The 22,726-nt window shown below is 37.9% G+C and overlaps 1 protein-coding gene across 1 annotated transcript in view; it reads left to right on the top strand.

Moving 5' to 3' along the window:
- LOC124774988 (transmembrane 9 superfamily member 3) overlaps window positions 1–22,726 on the top strand; it is a 99,525-nt gene that overhangs the window by 38,581 nt on the left and 38,218 nt on the right. The window contains exons 7-8 of the mRNA XM_047249734.1: window positions 2,167–2,392; window positions 15,169–15,377. Of these exons, the coding sequence (XP_047105690.1) occupies window positions 2,167–2,392; window positions 15,169–15,377 (435 nt within the window). The remainder of the gene's footprint in view (window positions 1–2,166; window positions 2,393–15,168; window positions 15,378–22,726) is intronic.

Raw genomic sequence — 22,726 nt, 5'->3', positions numbered from 1 at the left:
TCTTACTCTACTGTACCTTCCTATCTTCCTCTCTCTGTCCCACACCTCTTATTACCCCATTGCCCATATTAGATTGCTGCTGCTTGCCTTAGATGCATTCAGGCCTTAGCACCTGGAGATGACAGTTGCTGTGTGCGTGTGTGCGTGCGTGCGTGCGTCTGTCCATCCACTTCTAATGACTTGGTGCAAAAGCCAATAACGTACAGCAGGTTCTCTTTTTTGGTTTTCAATGTGCCTGTCTGCCACTTAACATGACCTCAATGCGGCGAGTAACAATCAAATCATCTTCCATTGTACTTATGTGTATGTGTGATGGGAATGATATGGGAAAGGTAAGAACTCATTAATTTTGTTCCTTCATTGTGTTCCATATAGGCTGAGAATTGTGGTGGATTGTGCATTGATGTCTGCCCTAAATTCTTGCTGCAATCAGTGTTCTTCGTACTGACTTGTCTTCCATGAATAATGAATTTCCTATTCATTGAGCTCAAAAAAAGTTATTCCATTAGCTGTTAGTCTATGATGGTCAACTAAATCAAACAATGCGGAATCCAGGATGGAATGGCTACACTATGAAAAGGATAGATAGTTACTCAACACATATGATGTGATGAGTGTCAGAAAGGCACATTTGCTGGGGTGGCATGGTGTGATGAGTGGTAGGAAGGTACATTTGATGGGGTGGCAGTGGGGTATAGAAGAGGTATAGGGCACAGAGAGGAAAGCATAACAGGTAAGTGTGTTAAAGAAAATCTGTGTTTGTGGAGAGGGTATAGCACTTTTTACAGTGACCTTTCATTGTACTGTCTGTCATTCCTTGATTGTAACTATCACTTTATATATCAACTCTGTAGACACAAGAGACCTTCCTTCCCGTAATGTCCCACTCATTATTTGATTTTAAATAAAAATTGGAAGTTTACCAACTGCCTAATTAATTAATGTTTATTTCAATAGTAATTTTACCAATTTACAAATGTAATTTAATGAGTTGGTAATTTTTCTGGAAAAAATCTTGTTCACTGGAAATGTGTAAGTGGCTAATCTGTTGTTTGAGTTTTTTAAATATATTTTTCGGCGTTCTTCACTTAATACACCATATTGAGTATTACATAATACAAACGAATATTTATAAAGTGACATGCTACGCATAAAGAAAAGAACACAGTTTCAAATTCACAAGATGTAGCAGGTGACTTACTGTACGATGTGTTTCTCCTTACAAAATTGGAATAGGGTAATTAAAGATAACTTCAAAACAGTCTTCATACAATACAGTAAAATGCCCATTCATACAGAAACTTGTTAACAGGACAGTAAATACTGTGTTAGGACATGCTTAAGGCAGTGTCCTGAAATTACGAAAAATGGCTACCATTGTTAGCTATGTAAAGTATGATGTGATACATATCGCACATTACAAACATTGGTTGGGGGACGCTAGAATGAGAGAATTTTTTGGAAACGAGTTCTCAGCAGCAGATTGATGACTTTTATGTACAATAGATTTGTTGTGAACTAAGCAACAATAGTACATGTACTTGCTGTTCCAATCAGCACAGCAAGTTGAACTGATCAAGAAATAAAGATAAATGAAGTTAGCTTACCAATAGAGAAGATGCATATTTGTAGAGACAGGCAGACTGAGAGCTAAATCCTTGAAATGAATATTAATCATTCAGAAACTCAAATGGATAGTTTTTTTTTTTTTGGGGGGGGGGGGGGGGAGGGGGGGGGATCAGAAGGCATAAGGAAAAGATGGACATATAAGGGTCATGAAACGTTTCATAACTAGCCTTGAAACAAAACCATTTCTTCACAGTAACAATAAATCAAACCTCTAGTTGTTTATTGTATTGTGGTGATATTATTTAATATCTGTGTGTACCTCCGTAATACACATTGGCTATATTATTATATAACTAATTAAAAATGTTGAATATATTTTTTTTCTTTTAGCTTCAAGTTCCTGATTAGTTAAACATATTTGTTACAGTTTGTAATTGTTGCTTACTTTGCTGAATTAATATTAAAGTACACTGAACAGTGATCACTTACATAAGTTTTTCATTTACAGAGATTGTAGATGCATGATTCTGAAGAGTCACTCTTTTGTAAGGATAAGTATTGTGTGTTCAACATTTATAGTTACATTTTAATTTTCAGACGTGGTTCACTCTTGAGTACAGCTATTTTTGTATATGCTGCTACTTCCCCTGTGAATGGATACTTTGGAGGAAGTCTGTACGCTCGAATGGGAGGGAAAATTTGGATTCGTCAAATGCTGTTGTCTGCATTTATGCTGCCAGCCCTTGTGTGTGGCACAGCATTTTTCATAAATTTTATTGCAATTTATTATCATGCTTCCCGTGCCATTCCATTTGGGACAATGGTAAGCTTTCTGTTAAATCAGCAATTTATATACTAATAAATTAATTAATAAATATTGAACTAAAGCATACTTTTAATGTAACAAGCTGCTCACCAAAGGTTACATGTCAAATGTAACATACTTCAAAGTCTCGAAATTTCACTCTTTTCTTAGTTGAATTTTTCGTTGTTGATGTTTTTTAAGTTTGTAGAAGCTTAATACATAATGACCATCTGGGCGGTATCTGTTTTTATTCCAAGTTTAGTGTGTAAACCAGCTGAATTTGATAATGTGGTTTGGGTGTTATTGCCTTTTGATGATTTGGTTGTACTTGAAAGTATTGTTGTTATTTTCTGCGTTTTCTAATGTTTTCAAAATACTGCTTTTCATCTTTTTTGAGAAGACACTATAATGCAAGATCTTTTGGAAGAATTATATTTAGTTATTTTTGAATTACTGATTATATGTTCATAACTCAAGATTTATGTACCTTTTATGAGCTATTACTACGGAATTTTGTTACTGTAGTCATTAAATGTTATAGCTCATATTTTCAAAGTGAAGGTGTGTACCCTACTTTTCAGTGTGTTCTATGATAGTCTCCGATGTTAGAAAACAAAAATTGCAATACAGCTACCAAGAGTGAGCATTGCAATGAAGAGCCAGAATACAACTTACGTCATATAGTAGTCGTCATTTGTCTGCTGTCTAGGAATATTATGTATTTTATAATTTTACTAACAGCAGGTGGCAGACTGTACTCGATGTTGTTTTTCCAGCAGCAATAGTTTCACTCAAAATGTGACAGTGTTTGTATAATTATTATGTAATGTTGAAAATTTTGTAACTAAATGTTAATATTAATTCAGCCCAGACATCAACAGTAGCAGGAAACTGCTATAGTTTATTAAAGGTAGCCATTGCACACTATGATTCTTATGTAAACACATGCTTTGATAGGACAGTATAAACAGAAATGTGGCAACACCATAAGAACTAACCAGTGACATTTATTAAGAGTTATGATACAATACGGTACTTAACTTTGCTACAGTTTGCTGTGTAGCACTTGGTGTATAAACAGAAAAATCTAAATGATGTTGTTATGAGACAGTTGCTACTCACGATATTGCGGAGATGGTGAGTCGCAAATAGGCATTACAAAAAGACTGTCTCAATTAAAGCTTTCGGCCGTTCGCCTTCGTCAACAGTAGACACACACTCGTACTCACTCATGCAAACACTCTCATAATATTGTTACATTCCGTCCTGGATTTTCCATTGCTTGATTAAATAATGTTTGCAGTTTGCAGTACTCTTGAGTACAGCATATTTTTGTATATGCTGCTACTTCCTCTGTGAATGGAGACACTCTTGATTGTCCTATTACTCTGTAAATAGCAAGTACTAAATAAGAAGGTTGTCCTCGGAGAACTGGACTGATCTCGCTGCAATTACTGGACTGAGTTGTCTAAATGCTTTATTGTAAACATCTGAATGTCTATGACACACAGTGTTTTGTGCTTGTCAGAGGAAGAATTTCCGTGTTTGCCAGTACAGGAAAGAAGCAATTTAGTCCTGGGTCGCAGAACACTTATTGGTGGCTCTCCACATTATTGGCAGATCAACACAAGACGTAAATGTTCTTGTAGGGGAAGCAGAAAATGGTCTGTGAGTACCATCTAGAGGCAGCTCCTAGGAACTTCAGAGATGCCAAGTGGGTGGTTATGCCTGTGCGGTGGCAGCCTCTCACAGTATTTGTTTTGTAGCCTTGAGTCTGGTGCACAACATCTATAATGCCAAAAGTAGCCACAGAACCCAGGTAGTGTTCTGGATAATGACAAAACTCATGATCATGAACAACAACAGTCAAAAATATTGAACACAGCTTGAATTTGCTGCATAGTATTCCAGCAGTTTAGGGAACATAAAACAGAACTAGTTCATATTTGAAGAATTTGGCACACCAGGACAGCAAACAAAAGAACGGTAATTGTGATGAAACTCATAAGCATCTGGCTACAATGTTGTGAATGATTGCTCTCAGTTTTGGAATTAATTCCTTTTAGAGCTAGATTATTATATGCTCACCCGTGAGCATGTGCATGTGTCCACACACACACACACACACACACACACACACACACACTCTCTCTCTCTCTCTCTCTCTCTCTCTCTCTCTCTCTCTCTCTCTCTCTCTCACTATTGGCTGGCTACACAGTGCTTTACAGTTCAATAGGTGGACTGGTTGGGGTAGGGGCTGTGTCAGGTGGGGTGGGTAGAGGGGGGAGAGAGGCGGGAGGCAGGAAGATAGTGGAGGTGGGTAACAAGTGGCTTAGTGGGAGGCAGGCAATTTGCTGGTTAGGAATGAGGGAGGGTTGGCAGGAGTATGTGGTTGGCTTGTGGTGCACTGGTGGTGCCAGAGCCGGTGGGAAGTGACGCACAATGTAGGTGATGTGGAGACATGAATTTGGTGGGGGTGATAGGACAGAGAAAGGGGAAAGTGTTGGGTGGATGGTGTGTAGCCAGTGGATTGACGGAGGTTGAGGTCAGGAGGGTTACCAACAAAGGATGTATTGCAAGGATGACTTCCATCTGGGTAGTTCAGAAAAGCTGGTGATGGAGGGAAGGATCCAGATGGCCCGGGTCGTGAAGCAGCCATTGGAATTGAGCATGTTGTGCTCAGTTGCATGTTAGGCCAGTAGGTGGTGAACTTTGTTTTTGGGCACAGTTTGGCAGTGACCATTCATTCTGATGGACTGCTGGTTGGTCCTCATATCGGCTCCTCACACTTGCATCACATGCTTAGCTTATACACTTACACCCCGCTCTCCCGCATATCTAGCCAGCAAAATGACTACCTCGATGTGAGCTGCTAGCTACCCACCCCCAAACCCTCTTCCTACCTCCCACTTCTCTCTCACTCTACCCACCCCACTCGACCCAAGTCCCACCCCGCCCAGCCCATGTGCTGAGCTGAAGGATGGCATCGTGCACTGTGCTTACACTATGTAGGGGGCAGAGGCACGTGCATGTACACAGGAGTGCAGGTGTGGCGGTGTGCAGGCACATGTGTTTTGTGTGTGTATTTGTACTGTAGCTTGAGAAAGGATGGATTCTGGAAGCTGGCAAGTTTTCTTTCTCTTTCGTGTGTGCTTGTTGACAACTCAGCACTTGCACTTTTTGGTTATTTACATTCTACCAGACCTATCCTACGAGTACTCTTTGAAAGAAACAAGATATTAATTTACTGGAAGGAGAGATCTGGGAAGACTAAGGAAATGACAGTCACCAGAACACATTAATTAGTTCAACCATTGAATAATGATAATCTAATCAAATCTCTTAAACATCAAACAAAGTAATGTTGTCCGTATAACAATGAAAACAATCAATTTTTGACAATATAATGCAATTGGATAAATAAAAAATCTACTCACCAAGCAGCAAAGGAACACTCACATTAAAGGTGGTTTTCTACATCTTTCATTTTCTTAGCTGTCTATTTTTCTCTGTTTCTTTCCCACCTCTGTTATTTACAATGCACTTACCTTTCCACTCTTATTAACTTGTACATCATGTTTTAACAGAAATCTCTGTCTTGCATATTACCCTGTCTTCAACTTTTAAGCTGTCAGGCTTTCAAATCTCATCCAGTGCAGTCCCCAACAATCAGTCTTTCCTTCTCATCCCATCCGGTAAGTCTCCATTGACCCATGGTTCTGGGTGACTTTTCCAACATTTACCCCTTTTCCTAGACCTCTCCAGTCCTTTTCCTTCACCCCTCTTTCTTCCCCTTCAACCCTTCTGTCTGAAGAATGTTGTTTGTAGTACATTAAACTGACCTGATGTATGAAAATGCACTTTCTAGCAGTGTCATAACTTTATGGATCTTTCTGTTGTTTTAGTACACAAGGTGATTCAGACATTCCTTTATTGCTGCATGATGTGATGCTTTAATATCACACACTATAAAGAAATTTCTCTATTCTCTGTCTTTCTTGCTTCTATAATGTTTTAGTTATAGCTGTAGAATTACTCATGAACTTCATCTGACTGAGCCACATACTGATGGTTGTCATTAAAAGTGTTCCCATGTGAAAAGTAATTCTTAGAATAGTTATTGAATTATGTAATTCATAAAAATATGGAAATGTTGAAGCAGATGCTCGTTGTTGTTGTGGTCTTCAGTCCAGAGACTGGTTTGATGCAGCTCTCCATGCCACTCTACCCTGTGCAAGCTTCTTCATCTCTGAGTTACTACTGCAACCTACATCCTTCTGAATCTGCTTAGTGTATTCATCTCTTGGTCTCCCTCTACAATTTTTACCCTCCACTCTGCTCTCCAATACTAAATTGGTGATCCCTTGATGCCTCAGAACATGTCCTACCAACCGATCCCTTCTTCTAGTCAAGTTGTGCCACAAATTTCTCTTCTCCCCAATTCTATTCAATACCTCCTCATTAGTTATGTGACCTACCCATCTAATCTTCAGCATTCTTCTGTAGCACCACATTTTGAAAGCTTCTATTCTCTTCTTGTTCAAACTATTTATCGTCCATGTTTCACTTTCATCCATGGCTACACTCTATACAAATACTTCCAGAAATGATTTCCTGACACTTAAATCTATACTTGATGTTAACAAATTCCTCTTCTTCACAAACGCTCTCCTTGCCATTGCCAGTCTACATTTTATATCCTCTCTACTTCGACCATCATTAGATACTTTGCTCCCCAAATAGCAAAACTCATTTACTACTTTAAGTGTGTCATTTTGTAATCTAATTCCCTGTGCATCATCTGAGTTAACTCGACTACATTCCGTTATCCTCATTTTGCTTTTGTTGATGTTCATCTTATATCCTCCTTTCAAGACACTGTCCATTCCATTCAACTGCTCTTCCAGGTCCTTTGCTGTCTCACTCCCTTCCCTTTCATGCTCCTTGACTCTTATAACTGCCATCTGGTTTCTGTACAAATTGTAAATAGCCTATCACTCTCTGTATTTTACCCCTGCCACCTTCAGAATTTGAAAAAGAGTATTCCAGTCAACATTGTCAAAAGCATTTCTCTAAGTCTACAAATGCTAGAAATGTAGGTTTGTCTTTCCTCAATCTATCTTCTAAGATAAGTCGTAGGGTCAGTATTGCCTCACGTGTTCCAACATTTCTACCGAATCCAAACTGGTCTTCCCCAAGGTCAGCTTCTACCAGTTTTTCCATTCGTCTGTAAGGAATTCGTGTTAGTATTTTGCAGCCATGACTTATTATACTGATAGTTTCTGTAATTTTCACGTCTGTCAATGCCTGCTTTCTATTGGATTGTAGTTATTATATTCTTCTTGAAGTCTGAGGGTATTTCGCCTGTCTCATACATCTTGCTCACCAGATGGTAGAGTTTTGTGAGGGCTGGCTCTCCCAAGACTGTCAGTAGCTCTATTGGAATGTTGTCTACTCCCATGTTTTGACTTGGGTCTTTCAGTGCTCCGTCAAACTCTTTACGCAATATAATATCACCCTTTTCATCTTCATCTACATTCTCTTCCATTTCCGTAATATTGTCCTCAAGTACATTGCCCTTGTATAGACCCTCTGTATACTCCTTCCACCTCTCTGCTTTCCCTTCTTTGCTCAGAACTGGACTTCCGTCTGAGCTCTTGATATTCATGCAAGTGGTTCTCTTTTCTCCAAAGGTCTCTTTAATTTTCCTGTAGGCAGTATCTATTTTACCCCTAGTGAGACAAGCCTCTACATCCTTGCATTTGTCCTCTAGCCATCCCTGCTTAGCCATTTTGCACTTCCTGTCGATCTCATTTTTGAGACGTTTGTATTCCTTTTTGCCTGCTTCATTTACTGCATTTTTATATTTTCTCCTTTCATCAATTAAATTCAATATATCTTCAGTTACCCAAGGATTTCTACTAGCCCTCATCTTTTTACCAACTTGATCCTCTGCTGCCTTCACTATTTCAACTCTCAAAGCTACCCATTCTTCTTCTACTGTATTTCTTGCCCCCAGTCTTGTCAGTCATTCCCTAATACTCTCTTTTAAACTCTGTACAACCTCTGGTTTAGTCAGTTTATCCAGGTCCCATCTCCTTCAATTCTCACCTTTTTGCAGTTTCTTCAGTATTAATCTGCAGTTCATGACCAATAGATTGTGGTCAGAGTCCACATCTGCTCCTGAAAATGTCTTACAATTTAAAATCTGGTTCCGAAATCTCTGTGTTACCATTATATAATCTATCTGAAACCTTCTAGTATCTCCAGGCCTCTTCCATGGATACAACCTTCTTTCATGATTCTTGAACCAAGTGTTGACTATGATTAAGTTATGCTCTGTGCAAAATTCTACCAGGCGGCTTCCACTTTCATTTCTTATCCCCATTCCATATTCACCTACTACGTTTCCCCCTCTTCCTTTTCTTACTACCGAATTCCAGTACCCATGACTATTAAATTTTCATCTCCGTTCACTATCTCAATAATTTCTTTTATCTCATCATACATTTCATCAATCTCTTCGTCATCTGCAGAGCTAGTTGGCACATAAACTTGTACTACTGTGGTAGGTGTGGGCTTCGTATCTATCTTGGCTACAATAATGCATTCACTATGCTGTTTGTGGTAGCTTACCCGCATTCCTATTTTTTTATTCATTATTAAACCTATTCCTGCCATACCCCTACTTGATTTTGTATTTATAACCATGTATTCACTTGACCATAAGTCTTGTTCCTCTTGCCACCGAACTTCACTAATTTTCACTATATCCAGTTGTAACCTATCCATTTCCATTTTTAAATATTCTAACCTACCTTCCCAATTAAGGGATCTGACATTCCACGCTCCGATCTTAGAACGCCAGTTTTCTTTCTCCTGATAACGACATAGTCCTGAGTAGTCCCCACCCGGAGATCCGAATGGGGGACTATTTTACCTCCGGAATATTTTACCCAAGAGGATGCCATCATCATTTAACCATACAGTAAAGCTGCTTGCCCTCTTGAAAAATTATGGCTGTTGTTTCCCCTTGCCTTCAGCTGTTCGCAGTACCAGCACAGCTAGGCCAGTTTGGTTAGTGCTACAAGGCTAGATCAGCCAATCACCCAGACTGTTGCTCCTGAAACTACTGAAAAGGCTGCTGCTCCTCTTCAGAAACCACACATTTGTCTGGGCTATTAATAGATACCTCTCCGTTGTGGTTGCACCTACGGTACGGCTATCCGTATCACTGAGGCATGCAAGCCTTCCCACCAACAGCAAGGTCCATGGTTCAAGGGAGAAATAGATGCTTAACATACTCATAATTAAATATGCGTATAAATATGAATAGATGCTTAACATTCTCATATTTATATGCATATTTTTTTTATTATAAATTGCCCAAAATAGTTTTGCAACGCTTGCTTATCTATGGATGTGTGGGCTTGGATTCAAGGAGAGCTCTGAATGAAACTCAGGAAAAACTGTATGGAAAACAAAGTAAAAGTAGTCTGTTCAAAAGTGCATACCTTTGCACATCTGTGAAATCAAAATTGGCTGCTGGGTAACATTCAGTACTGTCTGTGATTTTAGGCTTTCCCAGTGTATGATGATTTTGAGATGTTCTCTGTCATTCAGCCATATGGCAGTGTCCAAATAGTGCTGGTCTGTTACCATCTTCAGTTGAAGATAACACGAAGTCATGTTACCAAAATACCACACCATTTGGATGATTCCAACCTGTGCATGCTAATGTTCTTGAATCCTCTTTGGCTTGTTGTCCACAAGGTGGTTGAGACATTCCTTGTCAAGCCTGTCCCATTCCTCCGTGACAAATCCTTCTGAGGTCATTCAGTGATTCAATGTATTTGGAGGTTGTGGTGACAATACACTGCAAGTTGTGACTGGTACCAAGCGTCTACATCATGAAGAAATGGTGGAATGTAGGTGCTGTATATTTGTGCATTATCATCTTGAAAGCGAGACCTGTTTCTAGAGGTCCGCAAGTCCCTTATCTACACCTCCAGATATTATAATTTTGTTATCTATTTTAACACTGTGTGCTGTAGCTTGATGCTGATTGCCCCTGGCCTAAATTTTTGTCTGCTGAAATCAAGTCTCAAAATTTACGTTCTGTTGACTAAGAACATAGAGGCTGATCATGACCACATTTTAATACAAATAGCCCATCATATTCTTGATATGTGCTGCAAGTTACAACCATCTGCTGTAATTAGTGAAATGGATTTTTTGAAATTTTATTTCAGACATTTCCATATCATTGGGAAGTCTGATGGCAGTGTTGTACAAGTTGCCATTACTGTTTAAAGTTTGTCATACAGTTCATTTATCAAAGTGTGTTAATTCATGATAGTGTTGAAACATATTAACCTGCTACACTTCCTAGTGTAATAAGCATAGCATTCAATATTTGTAAATACATCATCCATCCAAAAAGTTCAGGGACTGATTTCAGTACTGCCATATAGGTGATATCAGTGTGGTAACAATAGTGGCAACTTGAACTAACAACTGTAAACAACAAGTGTGCATTCAGCCAGTCAGTTGTGAGCAGGAAGTGTTAAGTAGTGGATGTGCAGCCTTAGTGTGTCAACGTTTTGTTACAAATTGGAATGGAGCAACGTCTCTGACTCAAGTGTTTCAGATGACATTCTCCAGAATGTTTTGAAACGGAGAAAAATATGTACAGTGTTTGTCTCACTACACATCACCTCCTGAACAAAAACAACAAAGCACGTGGATGCCTGTCATGACTCAATCGAAGTGCAAAGCTTGGACATCGTGGGTGATGAGACTTGGTGTTATCAGCAGGAACCTACCACAAAATGACAGATTACAGAAATTTACACAAAAGATCAGCAGTTTGATGACATAACAGACATTCAAACCAGTGTGACACACAAGTTGAACATCATCTGATAGGAAGACTTTTCTGACATTTCACATTGTTGTTTGAACATCTGTGAATTGTGCTCATGTGGTGGATGATCATGTAGAACACCTGAAGCATTAAAACTACCCTCTTGACTTTTCTTTATTCTTTTTCTTATCCCAATCTTGAAAGTTTCTGGACCGATGGGGTATATTTGAGAGCAACATTAATAGGTTCACAGTTGTTATTCCGAAAATTAGGTTTATACACAAGTTGAATCAGGTTGTGAATCAAAGATTCTGTTGGGTGAAGTGTTCGCCAAAGACCCTTCATGTAGCCCTGTGACAGCTTTTGATAATTGTATATGTGATCTTAGATAATTTAAATGAAATAGGAACAACGCAGACATAAGCCGATTGCTGTTAAGATGAAAATAGGATGCACATTTTATTGTGCACAAAACCAGGAAGAAGGGCTTATCATCTTCTTTAGTCTTGCAGATATCAGCAATGTATCTACCCTTTCTAGGACATTACACTTTGAAGCCAGTGTAGTGGCACTCCTTCCAAAATGGGTGCTAATAATGACTTAAAAGAAAAAAAATATTATTATTATTGATTGTATATAACACATCAGAACTGGTAAGAATGACATTGACCTTTAACTTTGAACCACAAAGTAATTAATATTGAAGAAATACCTGTGGATTTCCACATCATTACAGGCTGTTATTCACAAAGCAGTTACTCCTGCAGTACAGACCTGTACGTATCACTTGCTGGATAATAAGTTGAAGGATCCTGTCGAGATACTGCACAGCTCTGAAATTACTATAGATATTGAGAGGCATCTGGCATCTGTACGTGATATCAACTCAAAATGTGATGGCTAGCTGCAGATAGAACTGTTATCTACTGAACATGTGGGACTGCATAACTGTATACTGGAGATATGTATTGGTAGCTAACTGCCTCCTACACTCTTCTGTGATGATCATCATTCATTAGAATCCTGCATTCATCACCTCTCATGCACCTGTCAGTGAAGAGAACCTGATGCCATTGATCAAGTTGCTATTCTAGATGTTTTCTTTTGTTGAACATCTGTATGCACCATGCTGCAGGGCTATTTTTATTCTTGTCCGTGATGGATGCCGAACTGTTCATGTGAAGGTTGGCTCAACACAGCACTCCCATTTGTCATCAGATAAACAGCACACATGCTGTATCTTTCTCCTTGGCACACCTACAAGCTGTGGTTTGTAGATAGCAGTGATCAGTGGGTGTTGTTGACATAGGTTGAACACTGCAATTTGGCTGGCAGATTCCTGTATTGACAGCCTTTCATGCTAAAATGACACTGCACATACAATCCGGTCTTGTTGACCCTTCCAGGCACATTTACATACAGTGTACACAAACCACACTGTTTTTCCAGGATTGAAGACACAGTGTACTCTGTTGAACTGTACTGGTCAAAAGAATATTGAAAAAGAGGTCATTTTGTTCCTCAAAACATATACTATTAGAGTTATGATGGTGATGCGAAACTGTTGTTTGTGCAGTTCATTGTTGTCACTTTTGTTTTCATCACTTGCCTAATGATAGCACTCCCAATTAATAAAGAATCATGACAGGTGATCAGAATTAATCAGTTTAATAGGTTTGTAAATGAAAATGTTTTAAAAGGAATTGCTGTACAGCTCATGCCAACCTTGGTGACAAGTGTATGAGAGTGCTGAATCTCATACTTGTGGTTGTTGTCATCACCAGCACCATCGTTAACAAGAAGCATCAGTGTTCCTACTGCATTTTGTTTTCTATTGTTACCTGTCCACCATGTATCAGGTCATTGTTTCAGTCTTCATAACGAATTTAAACATAAATTTATTGACGATGATCAGTTACTTGTCAGTTTGTTGCTGGTAATGTTCCCCCTTGTGTTTTGATGCTGTAGAATAAAAATTTGGTTACAGGGTGATTCTGTGATGATATTAAAAACTTTAGTGGATGGCGGAGAAGGGTAAATGTATCAATTTGAGGTAAGAACTTGGTGTGGAAATGACAGAGTTGAAAGTTATAAGCAAAAATTGTTTTGATACTTCTTACAGTGAACTTACTGTACTGCAAACTCTTTGCTTTCTATATTTTGGGAGGGGCTAGTACAGACCTGGACTCTAAAATCTATACCTTAAGAGGTATGAGCACTTCATCATCTTTGCTACTGTGAAACACATCTCTTCTACTGAACAAGTGATCATAGCTCTTAAGGTATGCATATTAGTTACAGAATCTCCCTTTATACCACTTCCATTATCAATGGATATTAAGACACACGATGCATCAATTGTTACCAGAAAGGTCTCACAAATAATGACGTGGCAAATGTAATCTTTCAGACTTCCCTGATTGTTGACATGTTGAGGTGTCCGGTATTCTGCCAGACATCAGCATCATTCTTGCATGATATTTCAACAGTTTGACTTGTTATTATCATCTGATGCTACCTGAGATGGCTCATCGAGTGGAATATAAGGTTACAGGCAGTCCACTCCTGCTAGCAGCATCCTTGTTTTCCACTTGCAGTCCACTCTTACTACAAGCGTCTAAGACAGACAACTAAATTGGTTATTGCTGTGCTGCCTGGAATTCAATCGTTTCATGCATTATTATGAACTGAGAGTTCTGATAGTGACACTCAGATACTGGGACAGTGTAATAAGAGTGTCTACAGAGATAAGGGTGACAGGAACATCATGAATTGTGACTCTGGGTACCACCTCAGCAGAGCCTGGGACCCTACACTGGAGTTGTGAAAATGCAATGGGGACAGCAGCAGAACACCACAAAAAAACTGAGTGTGCGGACATGGAAAACAAACACCAAATAGAGCACCCTTCATTCGGACCAAAGATGGAACATTGCAGGGTGCTTCTAGTGGGAGCGGACTATGAAGGGAACACCTAGAACTGCATTGGACCAAAAACAGAACACCAGTATGTAGATGGGTGCAAGCGACATTCTGAAACACCAGCACTTGGCCTGGTGCACCAGACTGAAGAGAGAACACCAGAGAACATTTCTAGTGGCAGCAGACCACAGAGAGAACATCTGGATCTGCAGTAGACTAAAAACAGAACACCTGCCCCCAGGCAGACACTCTGGACTGAAGAGGAAACACCTAAGGACACTGCTAGTGGGAGCAGACTGCTAACAGAACAGCGGTAACCTACCATGGAGGGGAAAAGCATAGGTATAAATACTCGACCCGTTCCATTCAACGAGCAGTCTCAGGTAGCGCCTGATGAAGACAAGAAGTAACATTGTCAAAATGTTGTTCAAGAACGATGCTTATATCTGACAGAATACCCAACATTTCAAAATGTCAGTGACATGGCACATTGGGTATAGTTAGAAGCCACTGCACTTGACCCGTTGCCACACATTGCTCACATCTAGTGTTGCATTCTGATATATTTCCCGCAAATGTTTCTCACTGATAAATGCATTGTGATTTCTGCAGTGTTGAATTCTATCATGGCATGCAGGTTAGCTGCTGATTAACTATAACTATGTTACCAAACATTGCATTGCTATAGCTGTAAAATATAAAAGTAAATTTGTCAGTCAACAGGAGTATGAGAATGTTAAAGAAAACTGCCAAATTTGAATACATGATTTGTCAACTCACTACATGCTACAAACAGTAAGAGCTTCTACGTTTTGAGTATTTCAAGCGTTCAGTTCAACTATAGCTGTTATTTTGATTCAAAAATATTTATACAATACACTGTTCAAATAATTATGTCAAATATGTAGAAAAATTCTTCAAATTTAATGTTTATGATGAATAATATGTAGCTTAGTTAATTCATATTAATTTTCATGTAGAGTGAAGATGTTGTTTTTGTTTCCAGGTTGCTGTGACTTGCATATGCATATTTGTCATATTACCATTGACCCTTGTTGGCACTGTACTGGGTAGAAATCTTGCTGGGCAGCCCGACTATCCATGTCGTATCAATGCTGTCCCACGTCCAATACCTGAAAAGAAGTGGTTCATGGAACCTGCAGTAATTGTTATCCTTGGTGGTGTACTACCTTTTGGATCAATATTTATTGAAATGTAAGTTTATCTGACTTCAAAAAGGGTCTGTCATTTCCGAACTAGCGGTTTTAATTTATAATTGTATTATTTTTATCTGTACTAGAAAGGACAGCAAGAACTTCAAAATAATTCTTTTCCTGTTATTGGTACTAACTTTGGGAAAAGAAATAATTAAAAATGTAATTTCCATCTGAATTACATTTATAGTTAGTATTATTATAGCCAGGTTTGTCTTATGAAGCTAATGAAAGTTAGCTATAATTTGTTCATCTCATTAGCAGTCGTATCTTACCATTAATAAAAAAACAGTGTATTCTGAGAGCATTTGTAAAGTGAAACTGTATCTGTCTCTTCCACAGAATACCTTGAAAGTGGGGCAGGGGGGGGGGGGGTGCTGTATAGTGGCAACACGTGTGTGGTGGAGGGGGGGGGGGGAGGAATGTTTCATTATCTGTGTGTCTGTGTGCTTATGCGTGTTCCGTTTCTAGAGAAACAGTAAGACCTCGGAAAGCTGGTGTAAATAGTTTTCCGTTTGTTTCTGTTCACTATACTTCAATCAAATATAGATGAGTGGTGGCCTTCCCTTTATTTTACATCTTACACCATCCAGGAATTATTGTTGTTATATGGTTTTTTGGTAATTTTATATGCTGTTATGTTACACAACATGCCCTCTGCAGAAAGTTATTTCCTGTTAGATTATTTATCATGTTTTGTGATGAGAGACAGTTTTTAAATTGGAAGGACAGTATTCTAACTAAATCACTAGAATTTTTGGGGAGGTCTTTGAATTTATTTCAGAAAAAAGGAGCTAACATCTTTCAAACTGATGCTGTTTGTTAGCGCCTATCCAAGCCTATTTCAACCCCTTTCATTTATTTCATTTTGTCTGTCACAGTGATTTTGTTCTTGTAGACAACTACTCCAGTTCCTCAAGCAACGGAGACCAGTATACAAGTCTGAAAAATTCCAGGGCAATCATTAATCTATTTCAGAGTGTAACATGTCTGTTCATATAATGAAAGCACAATATGGTGATATTATGAAATGCAGTCAGATGAATTTGAATGCTGGCTCAGGGACTTGATTTGGATCTTGATTCAGTTCTAGTTAATAAACGCATGAAACTATTACAGAACATGTACAGAACTTTTCACCATGTCCCAGGAAGAATGGAAGAAAGTATATAAACAGGGTGATTCATGAAGATATGCAAATATTTTAATGTGCTATTCTACAAGTAAAACTAAAGAAAAAGTTCATGTAAACATAGGTCCGCAAATGTTTGGTTATGGAGTTACGGCTAATAAAATATTTTGCCTGAAATTTAGCAACTTCACTAATATCAAGCCATCGCAAAACTGTGCGAGGTTAAAGTAAAACAAAATTTACATTTATTTTGTTGTTATTGGTCTGGTGAATCTAATAAAAAGTGTCCCAGATGTGTATCTGCAGTAGTTTTCCAGAATACAGTAGTCAAAATTAAGAACAAATCTGTGAAACTTAAATGAGCAACAAAATCTGTTCATACAAGTGCAGCTAAATGCATAGAACTCGGTGGAGACATTTTTAAACATTTATTGTGAATATGTTATGAAATTGTATGTATTCTATCAACTTCCTGAACACTGAGCTTTGTTTTTTTTCCAGTTTAACATGAATTCTCTTGTGTTATGGTATTAATAAAAGCAGATTATCTGACACATTCATGCAGTTTCAGTTAACATTATTACCATCATTTTTCCAAAATTAAATTCTCTACAAGTTCTGTTGAAAACTTTGTGCAGTTGTCTAGAATTTAAAAAACAAATTGGGTCAAGTAGTTAATAAATTAAAAATTTTACAAAATTACTTCTTTGCTTCTCTGAATGTTCCACAAAACTAATGCATATACATGTCTGGGACATGTTTTGTTACAGTCACAGATCAATAACAACAAAAATAGGGAAATCGTGCTTTGCTTTAACTTTGTACAGTTTTGCAATGGCTTGATATCAGCGAAGTTGCTAAATTTCAGGCAAAATGTTTTATTAGCCGTAACTCCGTAACTAAACATTTGCGGACCTATGTTTATATGAACATTTTTCTTTAGTTTTATTTGTAGAATAACATATTAAAATGCTTGCATATATTTGTGAATCACCCTGTTTATCAGCTTCCAGCATCTAGAAAATCTTTGTTAAAGTGTAGATGAGATGACAGTGAAAGAAATATGTTTTTATAGTTAATTGTAGCTGACTGTTGCAACTTTCTTATGAATAGGAAACCTAGATGGATTGAATCTGGAATAAACTTCCCACTTAGAAAATAAAATATCAGATATGGAATCCACTGTGCCTTCTTCAATAGAGCAGTTAGACTGGTACAGCACATTGAAATCTGACAAGGAGTGGAATTACAGCTGATAAGTTGGAAATAATAAGCTTTAGCAATTGGGAACAGTGGAGTACAAACATCTACCCTGTCGTTAGTAAGCATTTTCAGCACTGACATACCTTCATACAAATTAATAATTTTCCATTCATTCATTTATTCTAGCCCATTTTCTCCAGAACAAAAATGGACCTTTTCTGTTAAAGTGAATAATTATTCAGATAGTTCATGAGGCTTTTTCAGTTGGCTGTGTTTTAACCTTTATCTAAATTCAAAATGTTTCTCATATTAATTACTCTATTTTTCTTTTGCTCTTGTAACACTATTCTTAACAACAGTTGCTACACTCATGCTGCCTGTGGTTAGAGGTCTGTGTGGATAAGAGATTCTATTTGCATTTCTATGGCTTCTGCAAGTCCATCATCCACATCATAGTGTTTTATATGCATTTGTGAGAATTAAAATTTTTTAACTGCCTTAACCCACTCAGTAAGCCAAAGCTCTGATGCTAGGCATGTGCCAGTCCTGAGTTTTTGTCTGCTGAAGTGGGATCTCCTAATTTATATTCCATAGAATAAAAACATAGAGACAAGTCATGACTATATTTAATGCAACTTAGCCTGTCATATTCTTAATAAATTCTGTAAGTTACAACTGTCATAATTACTGAAATGAATTTTGTGAAATTTTCTGTGAAATATTTCCACAGAGTTGGAAAGATGTATGAAGCTGTGGTATAAGTTACAGTCCCATCTTGCATGCTGTTATTTGATACTCAAATAGGTCATTTATCAAATGCATGTTAATTCAGTGTAATATTAAAAAAATGTTTCCATAGATCTACACTCCAATCAGTCAGAATTGATGGCGTTGGGCCTACTTGGGAACATATAGGAGTTTTCTGCTGTGGAGCCACATGTTCAACAATTTGAGCTGAACAGTATGGTCCAAAACTAGTTCTGCCTGCACCAACATTGTACTGTGTCATTATATTCACCACAGCGCCATGGATTGCTGCCTATCCTCCTTAACAACCTGCCCTTTGTCAAAGTCTCGTATGTTTGTGAATTTCCCCATTTGGGGCCCATTCACCTCTAGAGTGATTCCCCATTCATGTTTGTGACCGGGTTTGGGTGACATAAACAACTTCTTGGTACAGGTGATTAATTAATATTCTTCTTATATTATTCTTTGAAATAATTAACACTGAAGTTTTAGTAAACAGTTCAGTTCAAATAGGTGGTCTTGAGTGAATACTAGGATCCAACTGAACATTAAAAGTTTAAACAGAAGTCAGACCATGAAATGAAAAGTCCAGTGGATGGATTATTGTCATAAAACAGTCTGCATGTAGTTTTATGACAGCTTTTGATAATTGTATAAATGTATTACTGCAATTGAAACAGGAATGACTCCAAAGAAATGCAGCTGCTAGTAAATAGGAAAGGGAATGCAAGTGAAAAAGTTCTAGAAAACCAGGAAGAATTAGTTACAGATGATGATAATAAATTTGTTGTTTCCAGGACACTGCACATTCAAGCTAATATAATGGCAGTTAGTCCGAAAATAGTAACAACAACAACAACAACAACAGTTGCTGCTGCTGCTGCTGTTGTTACTGTTGTTGGTGCTGTTATCATTGTTTTTATTCTTAGTTTTATTGTTGTTGAACAATCATAATATTTACACTAATGAAAACCGTCAATGTTTCAAAATATAATGTGATTGGATGGATAAAAAATCTACTCACCAAGTGCCAGTAGGAGAACTTTCGTGTGAAAGGTATTAAAGTTTGCAAACTTCTGGAGCCAGTGGGTCCTTCTGGCAAAAGGGTTGAAGGGGAATAAAAGGGATGTTGGAAAAAGACTGATGACGTTTAGGAGAAGGGGTAGAGTTTGGAAAAGCTGCTCAGAACCCCGAGTTCCTTCAACTGTGTCCACAAAGTTGTTATTGTTGTGGATATTTACAGATACTCTGGGGATACCGACATTGACACAGTGTCTTATCTGCAAAATAATTACAAGTGTGGTTTGAAAAGTTCTCGGAATCACCATGAGAGAACAGCGCTAGCACAGCTAGTTGTTCACATGATATTCATTGGACTGTTGCCTGTAAACATGTGTCACGTCAGTGCTCTTGGAAGAGGGCTGTGGAGGTGACGTGGCTTTGTTGTTGTTCCCACGTAGTGATTTGCGAAGATGGAAAAAAATAGAGATTCAAGCAGTGATTAAGTACTTCGTAAAGAAAGATATGAAAGCAAAGGATTTCCAGAATACGCTGGGGGACTCTGCTCCTTCATATTCAACTGTTGCCAAGTGGACAAATGAATTTAAATTTGGTCGGGAGAACTTAGATAATAATCTGTGCAGTGATCGGCCAAGATGTGTCACTATTCCAGAAATCATTGCAAGAGTGCACAAAATGGTAATGGAGGACCTGCCGATTGAAAGTGCATGAAATTGCTCATGCTTGTCAGATGTCATCTGAAATGGTATATCACATTTTAATTGAAGAATTAGAAAAGAACAAATTATAAGCAAGATGGGTGCCGCGACTCTTGACATAAAGACAATGTGTGCCGTCGCCATGGAAAAATTACATGATATGGCTCCATCAGACTTCCATCTCTTCCTAAAACTGGATGAAGATTCACTTGAAACGAAGAATTGATAGCCAGGGTTGACAACTATTTTGCAGGCCTGGAGGAAACTCATTTTCGAGACGGAATCAAGGCACTGGAACATCGTTGGACCAAGTGTATTAATCTACAAGGAGATTACAATGAAAAATAAAAAAAAGTTGCAGTGATGTAAGTACTTTTTTCTATTCCATTCAGAGAACTTTTCAAACCTCCCTCGTATTACTGTGAGTATCTTCAGATATCCTAATCTGCAAGTACTGCTACTTGTGGCGTTATTTTCTGTTCCTAATCAGGTGTCCTTATTATTGTCACAGAAGAGCCACTTATTTTCATTTGATTCGGTCTGTTCTTACCTCTTATGCACATAGTTTTGAAAATTGTATCCTTAGTGCTCTGCAAGTTGTAAATATTTGTTGAAGGATAGCTTTTAAACCCATGAACAGCACTTTAAATGTTTAATAGCCAAACCAGTATTCAGATACTGGCATCTGATAAAACAGACAGCAAACACTTTTATTATCTACAATAATGATCGAAGCAGACGAAATGAATTAAAATTTGTGCTGCGGCCGGGACTCGAACCTGGGTCTTCTTGCTTGCTAGGCAGAAATGCTAACCATTAGACCACCGCAGTATGATGGTCAACATTGGTGCACGAACTACCTGAGCTGAGTGCCCTCCCCAGGGAAACATTTAATTATAAATATCTATAAAAACTCTTTTATGTTCATAGACATGACAATGTCATACACGTAAGAGCAGAAACATGTCTACTTACATTATTTATCTTTATATCAATTACTAAGTCTTGGGTTTTTAGCTAAATATTTTTATGCAAATGCATATTTTAAAAAATTTCTGTAATTACATAAATTTCTGTTTTTTTCCAGTTTTTAGCACATATTTTCCTCTTTTATCAATATGCTTTGTCTTTCAGTTTATATCATTTCTGTTTTGTTGTGCTTGAAAGAGGAAGAATATGTGGGCTATTTAATTTAATCTTAATGCAAATATTTGTTGCCATTAATACATAATGTATGTTATTCTGTTTCTTCATATCAGCATGCTGGTGTGTGTTTACCGCCATTGGTCACAAATGCCATAGAAGCCTGGAATTTCCATATTCGTAGCCATATTGTACTGCGTCTCTCACCTCCCTCCCAACTCATTGACTTGTTAATTTCTGGAGCTTTGAAGTGCAAGGCAGTACTGCAATGTCTAAAGTAAAAGCAACAAGTTGTTGTCATCTGCAGCTGTGTGTTGTGGAAGTTAAGGATAATTTTAGTCCAGATGTGTGTGTCCTGTTCTGGCAACCATGTGGGAAAGCAGTGAAGGCTGAACAGTGATCACAGGTTACACAACACCTGGAGGGCATGAAATATATCACTGCAGTTTTGTGCCTGATGAAAAAACAATTGCTAATTAGTGATTAGTTCCAGGTTATTCTATAGGATCTGATACATTTTGGGCTTATTATGAAGGCAACATTGTATCGACCGATAGACCTCTTTCTACCATAAATAATCCAGTGTTAAGTAAGTTTTTCTCCAAATATTCAAATCTTGACATTCCTGAATATCTTCCGAAATGTTACCAACAAACTTGACAAATTTGTTCACTGTGAAAAAAAAAGAGATAATTTGCTTTACGTTAGACAAGACTTCAAACTCTGCTGGCAGGAAAGTTGGGAATGTCATTGTTGGAGTATTAAAAAACAACAGGATGATCCAGAAGAAATGTTTTCTTATAACAAGCCGAGAATGACTACTGCAAACCCTGCGATGGTTGCAAGATTATTTAATGGAAGAACACAAATTTTGTGGCCAGGTGGTATGAAGTTTGACAACATTTTACTGATGATAACAGATGCTGCAGAGTATATGAAGAAGGCAGTGGCTTATGTTGTCATTAGTGAACCTTAAATGATCCATTTTAAATGCACTGCACATGGTTTACTCATATTGTGAAGAAACTGGAGCAGTATATCCTAAATGGATAATTTAATTTATAATGGAAAAGCATGTTCATTAAGCTGCCGAGGAAAATTAATTTATTCAAGACTGAAAATCCCAATGTACCACTATCACCTACACCTGGGAAAGTTGGCTTGATGCAGTCCAGTATTATATTGAAAATTTTGCTGGTTTTACCTCAGTAATTAATGTACTGGACAAAAAGATGCAACTTCAGTTGGAATCCTTCGGTAAATGTTAAAAAATAACTTGGCATAGCAATGTGTGAGTGAGCAATGTGTTATGCTGTAAGTTTGCTAGGCAGACATCGTGTGATGTGGAGCACTCATTTTCCCACTATAAGGCAGTGTTTTAAGATAACTGTCAGTTATTTGTGATGG

This window comes from Schistocerca piceifrons, chromosome 2 (genome assembly GCF_021461385.2).
Source record: "Schistocerca piceifrons isolate TAMUIC-IGC-003096 chromosome 2, iqSchPice1.1, whole genome shotgun sequence".
NCBI lineage: Eukaryota > Metazoa > Arthropoda > Insecta > Orthoptera > Acrididae > Schistocerca > Schistocerca piceifrons.
Note: the sequence above shows the minus strand (reverse complement) of the source record. Positions and strands in the feature narration are given on the sequence as shown.